The 18,918-nt window shown below is 42.2% G+C and overlaps 1 protein-coding gene across 1 annotated transcript; it reads right to left on the bottom strand.

Annotated features, from left to right (window-relative positions):
* Window positions 1–505: 505 nt before the first annotated feature.
* Window positions 506–17,675, bottom strand: CHMP5 (charged multivesicular body protein 5). The gene is made up of 8 exons (XM_032765568.2): window positions 17,509–17,675; window positions 13,604–13,708; window positions 11,964–12,010; window positions 9,872–9,965; window positions 9,719–9,790; window positions 7,139–7,247; window positions 2,187–2,299; window positions 506–1,658 (listed from the first exon to the last, which is right to left on the bottom strand). The coding sequence occupies exons 1-8, from the start codon at window positions 17,575–17,577 to the stop codon at window positions 1,608–1,610; spliced, it is 660 nt and encodes a 219-aa protein (XP_032621459.1). The 5' UTR covers window positions 17,578–17,675; the 3' UTR covers window positions 506–1,607.
* Window positions 17,676–18,918: the final 1,243 nt, after the last annotated feature.

Genomic DNA, 18,918 nt, shown 5'->3' on the forward strand with positions numbered 1-18,918 from the left:
TAGATTAAATTAACAAAAGATTTACTAAAATGTTGTATACATGTCCAAAACAATTTGATCAAAAATCCAGTTTCCATCTATGTTACTTTAAACAGATTTTGAAATCTGACAATTTAAAGTTCTGCTTTACTGTACTAGGTACAGTACTTAGCTATGTTCATCACCACTTAGATTTAGGAAGGGTATGTGTATTGCAACTAATTCTATTCTTTGCCTTCAGTTTCTCTTATGGGAAGAAAATGTCACATGTGTAGACTATTCCAGGCAACATTTCTCTAATGTACAAGTTTACTAGTTGAGGGTTCTCTGTTCCCAACCAGTTAACAGTTCTAAGGCTTATTGTCATTATTATTATGACGTCTTGATTCTTTAGCTGAAGGAAAACTTACTAGCAAGAACTAAGGTTACAGGTAAACTATTTTGTATTTTTGATTACATATGAATACGTTTACTTTTTCTAACCAAACTGCCGATTACAATTAAGGAGGGATGTGTTCTTAAAATGTATGTTGGAAAAATATCTTTATTAAGCATAAATAAGTTTCAGTTTCTGTACAACAAACATTTGTATACTTCATTCCTGATAAAAATGGAAAACTATCTGGGCCATAGACTTCTGAAAGAGAGTCTGCTACAAGGCTTGGCAATACAATCTTCACTAGAAGAGATCTGAGTTTGAGAGTACTCTCTCTTCTGGCCAGTGGATCCAAAGAAAGTGAGATAGTCATTTGTTCTATAACCACTTTTTGCTAGACAATCTACAGAGCAATAGTGGTCAGAGAAAGCTGTAATGCCCCAACTCATGACAAGAGGAGAAGCAAAGCAGTAGCAATGGTCTTACAGAAATGTTATTTTGGAATTCTAAAAGTGAGATATATGAAGGGGGGGAGAAATTTGAGGATCATGACCAACCTCCAGCTTTAGACCAAGCATGTTAAGGGAAGGCCCATGCTCAAATGCTGAATGACACTGATGAAAACACGGGACAGGTTAAAACTGCTACCAAAAACACCACACAAGAGGATAAGCTACTCTATGGTATAAACTTTTATGTCAAAATGGAATACATAAGGTTAAAGATAACCTTTGTATATATTTATTTGTTACAGCTGTAATTAAGAGTTACAAATACAATATCAAGTCTCAGAACTGAAGTATTCTTAAAAATGCATCCATTTGTTATTAAATCAGTACAGTAAGTAATAAGGAAGCTATCTTACAGAAAGTAAGCAGCCACAGTCTTAGTTTGTTTCAGAAAACAGAAAAATAATACAAATCAAGTCAAGATAAAGCTCAACTATTAACAGCCACCACTATTTTTCATATACTACTTCTTCCATAAAACACTGGATAATCAAAACGTAGTAGACTGAATGCATCCACTGAAGGAAATTGTGCCAATTTTTCTCCTCTAATAGAAAAGTCAGTAGTATATCAACTTTCTTCCAAGAAAGGAAACACCACCAGCCATTCATATTGCATTTTAAGATGTAGTGATATTAAGGTTTTACTGAAAAGGCAAGTTTTCCAGGATTTCAAAAAATGTTTTGCTAATTTGATTTGTAAGAAGTAACTTGCCATTTCCAATGTGCTCTAAAAATGCATGTTTATGTAGCAGGGATCTGTGGCAGTCCAAATTCATCCACCAATACACCATCCTATGGGGAAAAAAAGATATAGTTTAATCAATTAGGTATACAACCTTTAAGATTACTTTATAGTTTGGAGTTACAAGACCAAATAGGAGCATCAGTATTTTCTGTAGCCGACCTCACTCATCGATTTTATTATAGTCAAAAAAGTGAAAAAATTGAACATCAATCTGATGACAAATGACACATGCTTACATACAAAAGCCATGTGAAAAGAGTTGGAAAAGCATCGGAAGTGCTGGTTTAGATCTGCCTGAAAAAACATGTAAAAATGCTAAGTACACTATGACAGCCCTTTCAACTAACTACACTCAGTACCTTATGGGGAAATAGTTTGTACAGTAAAGTTGGCCTCTCAAAGCATACAAGTGAAATCTATACAAGAGACTACCCTAAGCATCTCCAAACATGCTAAGCACAATTCTGCTCCACCTTTAAGGCTTTCCATTAAGCAACAGCTTTATTGGTTTCATAAGTGATTGATTAAAACACATTTTACTGTACTTCTATTAAATGAGAGGGGAAAAGGCTCACCTTGTTTTTTGCGTCAGTAGGAGTGCCTTCTGGAATTGCTGGAGCAGATGCAGCTTCATCTAAATAGGAACTGTCCTCATCAACTAAAAGCTCATCACCTAAGGCATCCAGTTCTGAAATTGAATTACATTACACATGTTACAGCTACATGAGGGCTGAAGGACTGATCGATCACGGTGATGTTAAGTTAAGCAAGGGATTTCTTTGGCAAGGAAAAAAATACATGTAAAGAAAGTTACTGGAGGATGTGTTAAGAACAAAACCAGAGCATCTACCCTGGCAGATGTGCCACAGGGCAGCTGGAGGAACACGCAAAAGGGGCTGTGACATTTCGTACCTTGAGGGAGCACCCTGTAACCCTCATATTCCTCATTTTTATTCAATCGCGATCTTACATATAAAGCATGCTTTGTAAGGTATCGGGGCAAAGGTTATGATCTGAAAGTCATTTTTCTATCCATATATGTATACCATTAATGGACATGAAGTTATGATAATTTTGTTGTATGGTTGTCACTAAAACATAATGTAAATTGGGGAATCAGCCAGATATTAGCTCCCCACAGGCAATAGCAAGGAAAGCAACTAACACTCAGGCGGGGTATCAATCAACCCATTGTCCAGCAAGGGAGCTACAATTCAATGACTCACGTGCATTAGACCACACCTGGGGAATTGCTCAACCTTGCCTGGAGACTCAGCAGTGCCCAGACATGCCTGGACTTGTGTTCTCAAGCACATGGATTGAGGGTATAAAAAAAATCAAACACAGGAGGCTCATGCTTGGCCTTTCTCCTTCACCCACCTACGCTGCAAGCAACAAGGACACTCTGAAGACTCCAACTGAGGGGACTGGCCCAGATTTCAAGGGTGAAATCTGTGTACTATGAACTAAAATATCCAGTGGGGTGAGGAAAAACTTCTTAGTCCAGTTGTTGCCCAGTCTAATAGGGTTGAGAGTTTAGACTGCGTTCTTACATTTTATTTTCTTTTGGTAACTGACTTTTTGCCTATCACTTAATATCACTTAAAATCTATCTTTTGTAGTCAATAAATTTGTACTACCGTTTATCTTCACCAGTGAGTCTGCCTGAAGTGTGTGGTAAATCTCCTCAGGTTTTGCAAAGGCTGGTGTATGTCCACTTTCCATTGATGAAGTGGTGAACCAATACATACATTTACACTCCCCATCTTGAGCAGTGCAAGACGCTCTATTCCTGAGGTACAGTGCTGGGAGGGATTTGACTGGTGCCTTTCCATGTGTGACTCATGAGTGGCTCTGGGAAAATTCATGCAATCTTGCTTGGTGGGGGAGTTGTGCTGAGCAATAACAGCACCTGGAGGGGTTTGCTGCTGGTACTAGCAAGGCATTATGAGAGACAGCCCAGCCTAGAGAGAGTTAAGGGGGCACAGTGATCCCACAGTCCCAGGCTGCACCCCAGGGGGATCCTGGTCCAGTGGCGCAGCGACTAGGGTGAAATACACTGCTCGTTCTACCGAGCAAAATTTGCATTTCATACACTGGTGTAAAGATTTTAAAGTGAGGCTTTAAGTGTGCTGGCTAAGGACAGCCAGGAGGAAGCTACCGGTTTGTTAATTTCTGTTTTGGAAGTAGGGACAGAAAAGCAGGAAAATGACTGAAAGCAGTGAAGTGATTGCGAAGTTGGAGCTTTTTGGGCTGCAGAAAAGGAAAGGGAGAATCAGAGATTACTGGAACTGAAAGAACTGAAAATAAAGGAAAAACGAGAAGAGAAAAGGAGCAAAAAACACCAAGTGGACCTGCTAGAGACGCAGAACCAGAACCCACCAACCCCCGCAATTTCCCATCACACCAAAAATCCACAATTGGGATCATTTATGTCCTGCATACAATGAGGCAGATGATATTGCTGAATATCTGACCACTGCATGAAATCCCTGATGCCAACAGAGTTCATAGAATATCTGGGCTGTCCAAATTAATGGCAAAGAATGCTTGAGGCAGAGGGATGCATGGGCCCACATCTCTCTGGCTAAGCAGTGTGGGGTCCAAAAGGCCATTATGTCACCTGGCCAAACGGCAGAGATTGTGGGGGTGGGCAAAAGCAGATTCCTTGTACCACTAGCTAAAATCCAGGTGGCATGGGAAGGTTTGGAAAGTGTTTTGACTGTGGGGGTAATGGAACACTTCCTAGTCAACCTGCTTCTTGGCAATGATATTTTCCGTGTAGCTCAGGTTAAAATATTTGCCTGCAGCAGAAGGGAGTTTTATGCTGGGACCCCCAAGGGAAAGGGAAAGGTCTCAGGAACTGCTGAGAGAATGGGAGTCTCCTTGATTCTTCTGCAGCAGGGAGAAGCCACATGCTTCCAGGTGAGAGGCTGGTTGAGACCAGTTCCTGCACTACAGCTGGCAGCAACACCACATCAGGATGGGATTGGGGTGTAATGCCTGACAGGGACAGAACTGTCCCAGTTGTTAGCTGCCAGCAGGTTGCAGCTGAACCAGAGATAGACCCAGCTCTAGGGAGCACAGATAAATGTGTCCCAGAGGAGAGCCCAAAGAAGGGGCAGGGAATCTCAGAAACCACTGAGTTGGGTGAAGATTCCCATGACTCTATAACACAGAGAAGCCACATGCTTCCAAGCATGGGAGGGGCTGAGATTAGCTCTTTCCTGTGGGCATGTTGCCTTCTGCTGAATCAGGGGGAGGAGAGGTGTTATCAATGGCTAAGGAAACTGTCCCAGTTGTTAGCTGGCAGAGTTTTGCAGATGAACAAGGGACAGACCCCTTCCTAGGGAGGGCAGAGAAATGTGTCTTGAGGGAGCGCAGAGGAGGAAACTGGGGAAGGAATAGTGGGAGTACAGGAATGTCTCCTCACTGATCACTTAGGAGAGGATGCCCAAGCTGCACCCTGGGGATCCCATCACAGGGCCAATTGACAGAATATCTCCATCAAATACTACTCTGAAAAGGAAAACTTATGGAGCTTCACAACAAAGGCTACATCTACACTACGGGATTATTCCGATTTTACATAAACCGGTTTTATAAAACAGATTGTATAAAGTCGAGTGCACGCGGCCACACTAAGCACATTAATTCGGCGGTGTGCGTCCATGGTCCGAGGCTAGCGTCGATTTCCGGAGACGGTTATCTGTCCCTCTGTACTGTCTGCTGCTATCATGGGTGCCCCTGGCTGAGATCGGCCGGGGGCGCAAAAGCAAAACTGGGAATGACTCCCGAGTCAATCCCTCCTTTATGGTTTCTAAAAATAGAGTCAGTCCTGCCTAGAATATGGGGCAAGTGTACTAGAGAACCAGTGTATCAGAGAGCACAGCTGCTCCGTGTCAGATCCCTGCAGAAATGATGAGCTACATGCCATTCACGGGGGTGCCCCTGCAACAAACCCCACCCGTTGCTTCCCTCCTCCCCAACCTTCCTGGGCTACCGTGGCAGTGTCCCCCCCATTTGTGTCATGAAGTTATAAAGAATGCAGGAATAAGAAACAGTGACTTGTTAGTGAGATAAAATGAGGGGGAGGCAGCCTCCCGGCTATGACAGTCCAGGCAGACATTAAGCGGTGCGGGGGGAGAGGAGCCCAGCATCCCGCTGCTATGATAGTCCAGGCAGTACAGAATCTTTTCTTTACACAGGAAAGGGAGGGGGCTGATGGAAGCTCAGCCCCCAGTTGCTATGATGAAGACGGTTACCAGCCGTTCTGTACCATCTACTGGGAATGACCAGGAATCATTCCTATTTTTACCCAGGCCCCCCGCCAGCCTCACCTGAGGCCAGCCAGGAGCACTTATCAAGCTGAGCACTCACGGGTGATGGTGACCGGTTACCAGTCCTACTGCACCATCTGCCACCGGGGGAGGGGAGAGGAGCGAATACTGCTCTTCACTGCTGCAGCATCGCGTCTACCAGCAGCATTCAGTAGACATAGGGTGACATTGAAAGAAGTCAAGAAACGATTTCTTTCCCTTTTCTTTCACGTGGTGGGGGGAGTAAATTGAGAGCTATTCCCTGAACCACGCCGGACAATGTGTTTGAACCTACAGGCATTGGGAGCTCAGCCAAGAATGCAAATACTTTTCGGAGACTGCTGTGGACTGTGGGATAGCTGGAGTCCTCAGTACCCCCCCTCCCTCCATGAGCGTCCATTTTGAGTCTCTGGCTTCCCGTTACGCTTGTCACGCAGCACTGTGTAGCCTGGAGATTTTTTTTCAAACGCTTTGGCATTTCGTCTTCTGTAACGGAGGAGTTCAGATTGCTGTCCAGAGCGGTCACAGTGGTGCACTGTGGGATACCGCCCGGAGGCCAATACCGTCGATTTGCGGCCACGCTAACTCTAATCCGATATGGTAATACCGATTTTAGCGCTTCTCCTCTCGTTGGGGAGGAGTACAGAAACCGATTTAAAGAGTCCTTTATATCAATATAAAGGGCCTCATAGTGTGGACGAGTACAGCATTAAATCGGTTTAATGCTGCTAAAATCGGTTTAAACGCGTAGTGTAGACCAGGCCAAAGAGGACATGCAAACAGCAGCCCAGGACAGACAGGGATGGTGGAGCATTGTTTGAGCACTAAGCAACATCTGACAATGCAGGAAGGATTCTTATTCAGAAAGCTGAGGGAGAGAGAAGCTGCTCCAATAAAGAAGCAACATCCATCTATATCTGAGCCAAACAAATGGATGTTACTTAACAAGACAATTAGTGATATATAAAAGCACTCCAGAGAAACTAGAATTAACCCATGGAAAAGATTTTTTTCTTCAGTAACCACAAAATTCTATAAATGTCAGTTATTTAATATATTAACTTGTGCTTTTGCTTGCGCAACTTCCCAGTTAAAAATAATCAGCTATCTGCTAATTTCTTGGGAGGGAGGCGGGGGGAGACAAAAACTAAGAAACTGTGCTCTTGCAGAAAGTAAAAGTACCACAGAATCTTCCTATACTCACTAACCTGCTTCCAGGTCATCTTCGTCAATCTCTGGTGTTCCATAACTACGACCCAGTGCATCCTGGATTTCACTGGCTTCTTCCATCATATCCTCCAATTGGTCTTGTATGTCCTGTAGTAGTAACAAAATTAAACTTGCCCCAATTGCAGTTACAAGCAGATTCAACTCTGAACTATACACTGAAATTCAGAAGTAATTCAGGAACTAATGCTGCAGAACAAGCTACTCTGTGAATCATTTTAATTCATAATCCTGCTTCAAATTGTTATAAAACTAGAATATTGTGTTAATTATGCATTTGGTGTAATCCTCTGGGTTCTCAGTGGTTAAAAATAAAATAAAATATAAATGGACTAGAACAGAGGGAAGGGAACTGGCACGAAAATCTCTGAATGTAGCAGGTTGTTTTATACTTCTCCAGAGTGAATTTAAAACACACCAAAAACCAGTAGACTTTGTAATGGCTGTTCCCACAGAAAATGCTACATCTGGTCAGATATTAAAAGTCATACTGTCATAAATAGATAGCTAAGGGTTAATGTTTCTTTCACCTGTAAAGGGTTAACAAAGGGAACCAAACACCTGACCAGAGGCCCAGTCAGAAAACCGGATTTTTCAAAGCTCAGGGGAGGGAATGTTTGGGTCTGTGTCTTTGTCTGGCTCTCAGCTATGAGAGGGGATTTTTTTTTCCTCTATCTTCAAGCTTCTAATCTTCAGTTTCAAAGTTGTAAGTACAAAGGTAGAAAAATAATAGGCTATTATTGTTTTTTTTGTATTTACATGTGTGTAGTTGCTGGAATGTTTAAATTGTATCTCTTTTTGAATAAGGCTGTTTATACTTTTTTCTTTTAAGCAATTGAACCTGTGTTATTGTCACCTTAATACAGAGAATATTTTTATGTCTTTTTCTTTCTTTTTATATAAAGTTTTCTTTTTAAGACTTGTTTGAGTTTTTTTCTCTCTGGGTAGGCTAAGGAACGAAAGGGAGGGAAATTCTCTTTGTGTTAGATCTATTTAAAAGCCTAAGTCCCAAGTTCCAAAATGAAAACTGTTTTTCATAGACATGGTCCAAGGGAAAGATGTAACACCAAAATGACACATAGGGTTTGTCTCTTTGTGGAAGAGAGAGAGACATGCTTCTTGGTATTGTGATGTAAAGAGGTTGCATCAGTAACTCTCAGGTTAGCCCCAGAGAGGAAAGTCTGGGTGGGAGAGAGAGGGGGAAGGGAAGTGGGTTATTTCCCTTTGTTGTAGACTCAAGGCATCTGAGTCTTGGGGGTTCCCCAGGGAAGGTTTTGGGGAGACCAGAGTGAGCCAAAACACTGGAATTTTTGGATGGTGGCAGCGAGATAAAATCTAAGCTGGTAATTAAGCTTAGAGGGGTTCATGCAGGCACCCAGATTTCTGGACGCTAAGGTCCAGATTTGGGAATGCTTATGATACATACACAAAGCAATCAGCCCAGTGACAGTATGGGACAATCCAAAGCATTATTATATTTAATAACAGAGTTGAGAAGATGGAAGTAGTTCCACATTAGGATGATTGTCTAGCTAGAAGACAATGAAGTCTTTTCCACAATTCCAAGTACAATATTGTATATCAAACTCTTGTTTTATCAATATTTTCTGCTCAGACACTTGGGGTTTTAACAATTTATAGACAAGGAAAAAGAGACCCAAAATTGAAAGCCATAGACACATTTATGCTCAGTGCTAAGGATATATCCATATTTGTAACTAGCACTTACGAAAACACTAATTGGGAGGCCTAGAAAGAATCAACCTCAAGTACAGAAATTTGAGGAAGCCAGAAGCATATGTGGGTGTTCTAAAGAATGAGGACTAACTTGAGTTGTGCCATGATAAAGTCAGTCAATAAAAAAAAAAAATACAGATTTTAGTGTATATCTTACACTAAATGCTTATACAGATAGGGAACAATGCTTGTTGTCTTAACGGCTTACAATGTAGACACTGTGTATAAACAAAGAAACGGTGATAGAATACACCAAAAAGATGATGTAGCAGTCATGTTTAGAATGTGTTTTAACCTTTGCACTTTTATTTTTGGGGCAAAGTCATAGTTATTTAGTAAAAAGCTTGGAATTGATTTTTCAGGAGGTCCTAGGAGGAGAGGTTGGGAACACAATGAACCGATTTGGAAGGAGAGACGAAACAAAGGTAACATGCTAGAACATTAGGAAAAAAAGTGGGAGGAGGACATTACCAGAGCAGATCATCAAAGTTTAGGAGGAAAAAGTGGCTGGAGCAGAGAGGTAGTTCCATTGGATAACTTAGTTAGATGAATTGAAAGCCAAGTGCTGGGTTGTGCAGTCAGAGGAATTAAAATCCACGTGATCAGATTAGCAGTGTATAGAAAATAAGATCAGATTCATCTTTAACAAAAGCTGTAGAGCTGCTCATTTCTGACTGAAGCAATTAGCTCATTTTCACTGTTCTCTCTGGTTTAGGCAATGAATGTTTGATTCCAAATAAACTTTGTGTGCACAGTAATAGTCACTACTGAGCATCTTAACAGTATATTTGGATAGTTTAGTAGTAAGTAGTACAAATGCTCACCTCAATTTGATCAATTTTGACTTGCTTGTAAGCCTTCTTCATTTCTTTCACTCCCAGTTTCATAGCATCAACCTAGAAAAAGAGTCAAACAAGATGCTTGTATCTACTGCAGCACTTATAAATAAAGCCAACTTGAAATGAATATATGGATACCGTTGTCTTTGTGTCCTTCAGTGATTGGATGGTGTAATTGGCTTGTTCCATATTAAAAGACTGCTGTGACAGATTATCCCGCTGTTGTTCATACCTGTTAAAAGTATTACAAATGCTGTGTTTAAAACATTACCTTATATCATACAATTTGTAAGTAACTCTAATGAAATTCACAAGATACCGAGAGAAACAGCACTTTTCAAACTTGGAAACAAAAACAGAAGGCAACCTTTGCTCTTTACTTATTTGTAAACAGTGTTCAGTAACAGTCATTTTAAATTTGTTCTAGGGGCCATTGAACATGACTATGTATTTATGCCTGTTACCTGATAAAGCTATTTCTGAATGCAGAATTAAACTTTTGCTTAGATGGTTGGAAACCATGCATGCCCATGTTTACACAGGCTTATATAATGCACTTTGTTGTGATATAAAGGTTTGTTGACAAATTTGGGATGAGGGCATTACAGTAACTCCTCGCTTAACGTTGTAGTTACATTCCTAAAAAATGCAACTTTAAGCAAAACGATGTTAAGTGAATCTAATTTCCCTATAAAAATTAACGTAAATAGTGGGGGTTAGTTTCCAGGGAATTTTTTTCACGAGACAAAAGACATATCACATACACAGTATAAGTTTTAAACAATTTAATACTGTATATGGCAATGATGATTGTGAAGCTTGGCTGAGGTGGAGGAGTGGGATATTTCCCAGGGAATGCCTTGCTGGTAAATGATGAACTAGCACTGGGCTGAACCTTCAAGGGTTAACAAATTGTTGTTAATGTAGCCTCACACTCTACAAAGCAGCACGAATGGACGGAGAAGACACAACAGACCTGCAAACATCCCCTGCAGAAACTGAAGATGATGATGAATGCATGCTATCCCACTGGAGTGCACCACTCCCTCTACTTTCCAAAATGTGTGTGGGGGGGGAAGATGTGTGAGAGAGACTCTTACACACACACAGAGAAATGTGCATTGTCCCTTTAAGTACGCTGACCCCACTTTAACTACACTGCCTTTTTAAGTAGATAAGCAAGTTGAGACAGCAGCTTCTGCCAGCAAGCTCCTTCCACCCTGAGCCCAGGTCCCACCCCCACCCCCCAAGCTCTGTGGAGATGGGGTACAGGAGCACGGGCCAGGGGGACACCCTGACATCAGCATCCCTCTCTCCCTCCACAGCAATCAGGAGGCTCCCGGGAGCAGCTCCAAGGCAGAGGGCAGAAGCAGCACATGGCAGTGGGAGGGAGGGACACCTGAACTGCTCAGCAATTGATAGCCTGCTGGGCGGCTGCTGCACAGGGAACTTATGGGACCTGATGGGGGGCTGCCAGCCCACCTTGGTTCCAAGCCCCCACCAGCGAGCTTCAATGGGCTTCTCTTCCTACAAGCAGTGGACAATGCAGGCAGCTGCCAAACAACGTTATAAGGGAGCACTGCGCAACATTAAATGAGAATGTTCTCTAATAGATCAGCGACGTAACAACGTTAACTGGGACGATGTTAAGTGAGGAGTCACTGTACTTACTAATGGCACAGCAATATGGGAGAAATGTAGCTCATACCATAGAGCGCTCTGATTGGGTCCAACCGGAATGTTAAGAATACCAGTGAGATCCAAGGAGCCATCACATGTGCATCTAAAGAACTTACTGTGATGCTGACTCATGCATGTAAAGTAGAAATTTATATAACATGCAACAATACCCATCTCTCTCTCTATATATATATATAAAAGCAAGACAGAAAATCAAGTGTTACTTCAGTGATTTACCAGGATTCACCAGTCATTTTGTTTTAATTCAAAAACAGTACTGCACATTATATAATAGTGTGTATATTAAATATCAAACACATTTATATATAAATAACGCACAGACATGCTGACACTGACATTTTTTAGCTTTGATACTTCAAGATCAAAAATTGGATGTTTATAAACAGCTGACTACGATTTCTTCCATGATTTGTTTGCAAGAACATTCACAAGAAATGGCACAGAAATGGAAGAGGAAGTGGCAGGTGTACCAATCCTCCCAAAACAACAGTATTTCACTAAACCAGGATTAAGAAAGTTTGAAACTTACATTCGCTTCTGCTTTAATACTCTCAAAGCCTTCTGTTTTACCATATTCTGAAAGAGACATGACAGCCAGTTGTTAGTAAAAACAACGTAATTGCTCTGGGTTACACTATTTATATTTTACTGTAAGAGGTCCTTCCTTTAAAATTGTGAGAGCTGTTAAACACCGTTAACAGTCACAATGAATACCCGTAAGTATTGAAACAGACATATATATGTTGGTAATAATGAAACCCCATATAACTTCTGTTTAAATAAAGGAAACACACACCCAAACAGCAGAACACACTCAGATAAATGGCAAATTTCTCTAGACACTACCTTTCAAAAACATTTCAATGGTCAGTATCAACCAAATAATGCTTTGTAAGGTGCTATCAGTATTTCACTACATACATGAAGAATTTCCATTCACTTTAAAACTCAAAACAAACCAAACTTTGTTAACAGTTGCTCCCTTTAAGTGTTTGCCCCATTTCTCAAGTTTATGAGGTTCCCCTCCTCCCATCCATTTCTGCAAGATTTGGAACCTCCTCCATATACAACTGAACCAAGTAACCTGCCCTGCAGACTTGACCTCATAGAGCCACAGGGGAAGGAGGGAGAGAAAGCAAGAAAAGGAACACAGACTCCCTTTTCCCAAGGAAGTCTACTGATTTCACAGGGATACCCAGATTGTACTTCTAAGTTCTTCCATTTTCTCCTTGCTTTGTCCTCTCCTCACACCATTGTTCTCCATATTCTGGTTTGCAAGCTCTACCTGAGAGAACCTTAAAGTAAGCAAACTGGTCCCACCTTCATCCTTACCCCTAACCACACTGAGATCTCATTTGCATCTCTCAGTTAAAAAAAAAAAAAAAAAAGACAAAGTTGACATTAAACATTTTAATGTTTCCCATGGTAGGTGTTCAATTTAGTAAAATCTGTGACAACTATGGGTATGTCTACACTACCTGTCAGATCGGCGGGCAGTGATCGATCCAGCGGGGAATCGATTTATCACATCTATTCTAGATGCGATAGATCGACTCCCGAACCCTCTCCTGTCGACTCCTGTACTCCAGCACCATTAGAGGCGCAAGCAAAGTCGACGGGGGAGCGGCAGAAGTCGACTCACCGCGGCGAAGACACCACGGTAAGTCGATCTAGGTCTGTCGACTTCAGCTACTTTATTCGTGTAGCTGAAGTTGTGTAACTTAGATCGATTCCCCCCCAGCGTAGACCAGGGCTAAGAAAAGAGAGAGAGTGCTTAGTGCAGAGGAAGACGCAATTTAACACAGTGTGATTGGATGGCCAGAGAGTGCTTGACTAAGCCTACCATCTCTAATAACCTGATGTAGATATTAGAAAGGAGATAATAAAAGTATTTGACTTTGTAGCCAATTTTTTAGTTTTACACAAAGTAGCATTATGAAAATGGAACTTTATTTCAACACTAACAACTGATAGAGCACAGATCTGGGTAATAGCTGAGAATACAAACAAGCTTTTATGGTAGCCCACTCTCTCCCAAGATCGCAGGAAGCACTTACAGTGATACTTCTAAGAACCTGGAGAACTGGTTATGACACTGCTCCATTATGTGAATTACTCAAAGTGTGAGTCACTTCACCTTCTCATGTGTACACCAAATAGCATTCTTACCTTTGCAGGCCCCTCCCTCATTTTCTTCATCTGATCTTTATACTTCACCAGTTCTGCATCGAGCCTACTAATTTTCTTGTCAATTGACTCAGCTCTGCTATCCACCTTTGGTACAAGGAAGACAGACAAAAAATTCATTGCTAACACTCAAGATTTTTTCCAGGCACTTGTAGTCCTTGAAGTAAAATGTGTTCACACATACAAAGTTGCTAATATACAAGCTAGACTTAAAATGTCAAAAGGTTTTTGGAAGGGACAATTAGATGACAAAAGGTGGCAAAGATTCCTCTTAATAGCATTAATTAAAAAAAACAGATTTTCTTATTGATTTTATATATTCAGAGAAATGTCTCAAAGAAAACCTATGCTCTTCATTCTTCAAATCATTACTAGAGAGGGGCACACAATCATACAACATTCTTACTCATTGGTATGACACTAAATTTGCAAATTCAATTTGTATTATAATATCTGAATATAGGTAATCTGTCAACATGTTAATTCTGGTGCATTTCCTTCTGTTAGACCTTTTTTCTTTTAAACAAAGAGACAGTATATGCCAGCTTGGAGGAGGACATTGATAATATACTACTGCCAGGGGCATTTTCTATGCAGAACAATTGATATCAGCTCTCTCCACACTAGAGACAAAATGCTTGGTTATAGTTGGCACTGAAAGATTTACTTTAACCTTTCCACTATGCCAGCTGTTTTATTAATAAGAGGAAAATAAATTGTACAACATTGTACGTTTATGAAGCCTTGCAACAACTATTAAAGAGTTCTAAAGCTCTCCACAAACATCCATCTATCCTTTAATTCAACTATCACATTGTTAAGAGTTGATAGAGGGTAATGAAGCCTCATCTTAGGCGCTCAACTGTGGACAACTATTATTATTTGGACAACTAGCGCACATCATTCTGGATTACAGGATGACTACTAAAGACACTGAGGCAGACCCTCCTAATCTAATTATGTATGCTATAGAATCTAATGTACACAGGACAGAACTTCAGTTTTAATGTGATGCTGGAAAGATTCCTACACTGCATAGTGCATGGAACTCAGTTTATCTGCCTCCAAAGAACTGAGCTGGCAGTATTGGGACTTAAACCTCTGAGTCCAGAGTCTTTAAATTCTATGTTTAAACCACTGAAACATAAAAAAGCTTGTGTGTCCAAAGTAGGAGAAAATTCTCCACATAATCTAAGGAGAATCCCAGTTAACATATACAAAGGAAAAATGGGTTTCACTATTAAACCACTTTCTTTCCAGTACAAGCGAATGATACAAGCACAGAAGCACTGCATTTATCTCCAGATGAAAGACCCATGGTGAGAGCTAACAAATATATTCCAGAACAAAATATTAAACTTGTTTCTCATGACATATCTCAGATCCTAGTTACGCCTTCTTGCGCCTCAAACTAAGCATTCTGATTACCTGTCTGAAGTAAGCTACTAATTTCTGTTGTTTTACTGAAATAATAAGAAAATAATGTACAATCCAATATAAACTGTCAAGAAAAAGAAAAGGGTGAAAAGTACCCTTACATTTTCAGTGACTGTTTTGGAGTGAACCCTGACCCAATTTAAAATTGAATTACCTCCCCCAATAATTTGCATTCTTTTTATCAGTATATTAGCATAACTGAACTTGGTAAGGATTGTTATACTATGAATTACTTGTAGTCTACGCTGCACTAGGAATTATTTTTACATTGAAAAAGGTGAGGCTTAATTACCCTCTATCAACTCTTAACAAATTTTAATCATTGACACAAATAGTACCCTTATAGTCTATCCACAGACACCTGTTTAGTTGTCACACATTGCTCAGCAACTAGAAAAGAACAAACGTAAATATAAAGAAACATGTGAAAAGGATTGAAGCAGCAGTTAAGACTATCCATCAAATGGCGTAAAGAGTGTTCAAAATTGACAATGTAGTATTTAAATACTTATATGCATTAAACTAGGCAATTTTGAGAGCCTCACAATGTATACACTATCTTCATCGCTGTACACTGCTCTCTATATTGACACATTGAAGCCAATTAAAAAGCCACTACATCATCTCCTTCCTTATTATGGAATCTGTTATGTACATACTAAATACTGAACCTGTTACACAAACGAATTGTCTACAAGACTGGAGAAGATTTACTGTTTAAAGAATAATTCTACAGCATACCACTGAAAATCTAGCCAAGCACTTTTAGTTAGTAAAGTAATTGCAAGGAGCATCACTCAGTAGGAAAAGCAGCGAAGAATCCTGTGCACCTTATAGACTAACAGACGTTTTGGAGCATGAGCCTTCCTGGGTGAATACCCACTTCATCAGACGTATTCACCCATGAAAGCTCGTGCTCCAAAATGTCTGTTAGTCTATAAGGTGCCACAGGATTCTTTGCTGCTTTCACAGATCCAGACTAACATGGCTACCCCTCTGATACTCAGTAGGAAAAGTTATCCCAGACAATGACCATGATCATCTCTTCTGTTTGTTTATTTGCCTGCTAGCATATGCAATTATCTGATGTGCACACACAGTTGATACAATTGCATGTTAGGCACAGTTAAGCGCCTAAATTTTGTTCTTAATAGGACCATCATTGGGCTGAAAAGGTAACAACCCATTGAGATGAATGGGGCAGTTTGTTTACAGGAATTGTTTCACACTGCCTCCAGATTCCAGAAAACAGTTGTGAATCAGTTTTGTAGTAGTTTCAGTTCACATTTGGAAGATTTCATTGCCACCATAAGGGCTAAAAAGTATTTGTTTTTATAATGCTGCATAATTTAAATCTTCCAAGAAGTTAGCCAAATACCTCAAAGCACGATATTCTTTTTCCTCATCTTTTAATTATTTAATATATAGAGGAAAGGTATGCTCCCTAAAGCAAAAGTTTTACATTTCATATATTTTAATGGCCAAAAGGACCACCACATCATGTGGTCTGATCTCCTAAATGTCTAACTAAGGTTTCTTTCAAGAATAACATCATTACAATAGCAGTCAGGCACTCAACTACATGTTTGAATGCTCTATTAATACTTCTCAACTTGCATGTATTTAAAGGACAATTAAACAAGCCCAACACATTTCTGTATGCCTTTACTCTGTTTTGCAGCAAGTGGCAGAGACTGTGCTAAGAACAATCCCATCATTCTTCACCAGCCTGAAGATGGTATTCATGTGACTTGGCCACCCTTTGAACTGCATGGTGTGGGCTTCCCGCTGGGCCCAGTCCAGCTTTTCCACAATGTGCTGTTTGGGACTGACAGGCAGTGGAGAGTTATGAGAGAACAAGAAAAAAAAGGAGAGGGGTGTGTGTGACAGCCCTTGGAAGGATGAACAGAGTCGGTAACAACAGAGAAAACATTAAGGGACCAGGGCTGTGAATGTGTCTGTCCATAGGAGTGCGAATATAGATGGGGGAGGGAAGAAGGGGTCTCTCTCTCTCTCTCCAGGTGTTGTGGCACGTTTCTCGAGGTCTCTCCTCCTCTGTAGGTATCACTATGTGTCTGTCTTGTGCTTGTGTGTCTCGGGGGTGTGTGTGTGTGAGGTGCCCCCACCCCGCTCTCTCCATAGGTGTCATTCTCTCTCTCTCTGTGGGGAGAGGAGAGCTGTGTCTCTCGCTCCAGTGTCGCGGTGTGTTTCTCGGGGTGTGGCTCCCCGTGTGGGTGGGGCAGGCTCGCGGCGGGGGGTGGGGAAGTGATCGTGTGTCCCGGGGGTGAGTCACACGCAGATCCCGATAACAACAACAGCCCAGGGCGGGGGGCGCACCCGGCTGGAGATTGTCCCCGCTAACCCTGGCCAGAGCCGCCTCGGATGGGGGCGGGGGGATGGGGAGGGGTGACCCGGCCGGTGCCCGCCTGGCTGGCCCAACCCCCACTCACCGTTCCGATACAATCGGTGAGGTTCGGCGGCGGCACTTTAGGCTTCGATCTCCCGAAGAATCGATTCATCGCGGCGGCCTCAGAGCGCGACTGACACCAGCGGCGCGGCGGCGGCGGCGACTCTCCCAACCCGGAAACGCTCCGTCTCGCCGTCCCTCCCCCGCTGCCGTTCGCTCTGTACCGGCGCTAGTGACGCCTCACCCCACAGCCAATCCGCGAAGGCAGAGGGCGGGACACGTCTAGATAAGGGCGGAAGTGAGGAAGGAAAGCTCCGCTCTCTGCCCTTCCGCCAGCTGAGTGAGCAGCGATTGGCCCCGGATGTGGGGAAGGGCTAAAAGCAGCAGCTGGGAACAGAGACGCCAATCAAAGGTCCCCCCCCGCAGCCGGCGCCCCCGCGGGGTGGGGGGACGGAACAACCTGCCCCCGGCCCGACCGGTTCCTTCCAGCGCGGCGCGCTCCGCAGGCCGTGCCCTTTGGCCCCCGCCCCGAGGGAGCGAAATCCCCCTTCACGCAGGGGCGGGGGTCGCGGAACTGAGAGCGCGGCCTGAAGGAGGGGGGCGAGGTGTCTTCAGCAGCGCGGCGCTTCTCCCGGCCTGGGGTTCCCAGCGCGCCAGGAGGGGGCTGGAGGCTCCGGTCATGGGATGTAACCGCCTAAGCAAAACGGGCGGCCCCTTTCCTTCTGCCAAACCTGCCCACTACAGGGACGTGGTAAGGACTCAAGAGTTGCAGCTAGTAGCAGGGAGCACAGTAAAGGTCAATGGAGTATCACTCACTCTGCTGACTTTGAGCAGTAGAGCAAAGAACCGCACCCCCGTACAGGTAATGCTAATAACAGACCCTCACTGCAAAAAACAAACCAAAACAATGAAGCCCAGCAGGCTAATTCATTACTTGAAGAAAAGCTCAGTGTAGTTTGAAAGCTTGTCGCCCAAGCAGATGCTAGTCTAATAAAAGATAGTACCTTACTCACCTTATCTTTAATTAGCTTTGCGTTTTTCACTCTAATTAAGTCAACTATCCCCAAATATCCCAGTTTCCCCCTCTGGCCACTGCTTATAACACAAAGCTTAGTCTAAACCCCCAGAGGCACATCTCTGCAACTAACATGGATGGATAGAGAGCAAAAATTGAGATTCAGATATTTTCTACTCCCATCTCTGAAAATGGGGAGTATAAGAAATTATCAGAAATCATCAAAATGCAGTAATGAAAAACATTACGTCCAAAAGAAAGAGGGGTTACATATGGCATCACACTAACAGCAGACAAGGATTGGACATTAATGACAAAGGGACACAGGAGTTCAAACCCCACACTGTGAAACCTTTATCAGTGGCAGATTGTGGCCACTTCTGATAAATTCTGTTCCTCATAAAGCCAATACATTTATATTGAATTGAAATGAGAATT

This window comes from Chelonoidis abingdonii, chromosome 2 (genome assembly GCF_003597395.2).
Source record: "Chelonoidis abingdonii isolate Lonesome George chromosome 2, CheloAbing_2.0, whole genome shotgun sequence".
In the NCBI taxonomy this organism is placed as follows: domain Eukaryota; kingdom Metazoa; phylum Chordata; order Testudines; family Testudinidae; genus Chelonoidis; species Chelonoidis abingdonii.

What these genes read in the sequence shown, in the direction of transcription:
- CHMP5 (XM_032765568.2), bottom strand. Translation starts at nt 17,577, where the DNA reads ATGAATCGATTCTTCGGGAGATCGAAGCCTAAAGTGCCGCCGCCGAAC. An exon ending in TCACCGATTGTATCGGAACG is followed by an intron (nt 13,709 to 17,508) that starts GTGAGTGGGGGT and finishes CTTGTACCAAAG; the next exon opens with GTGGATAGCAGAGCTGAGTC. An exon ending in CTACTGACGCAAAAAACAAG is followed by an intron (nt 1,659 to 2,186) that starts GTGAGCCTTTTC and finishes TTTTCCCCATAG; the next exon opens with GATGGTGTATTGGTGGATGA.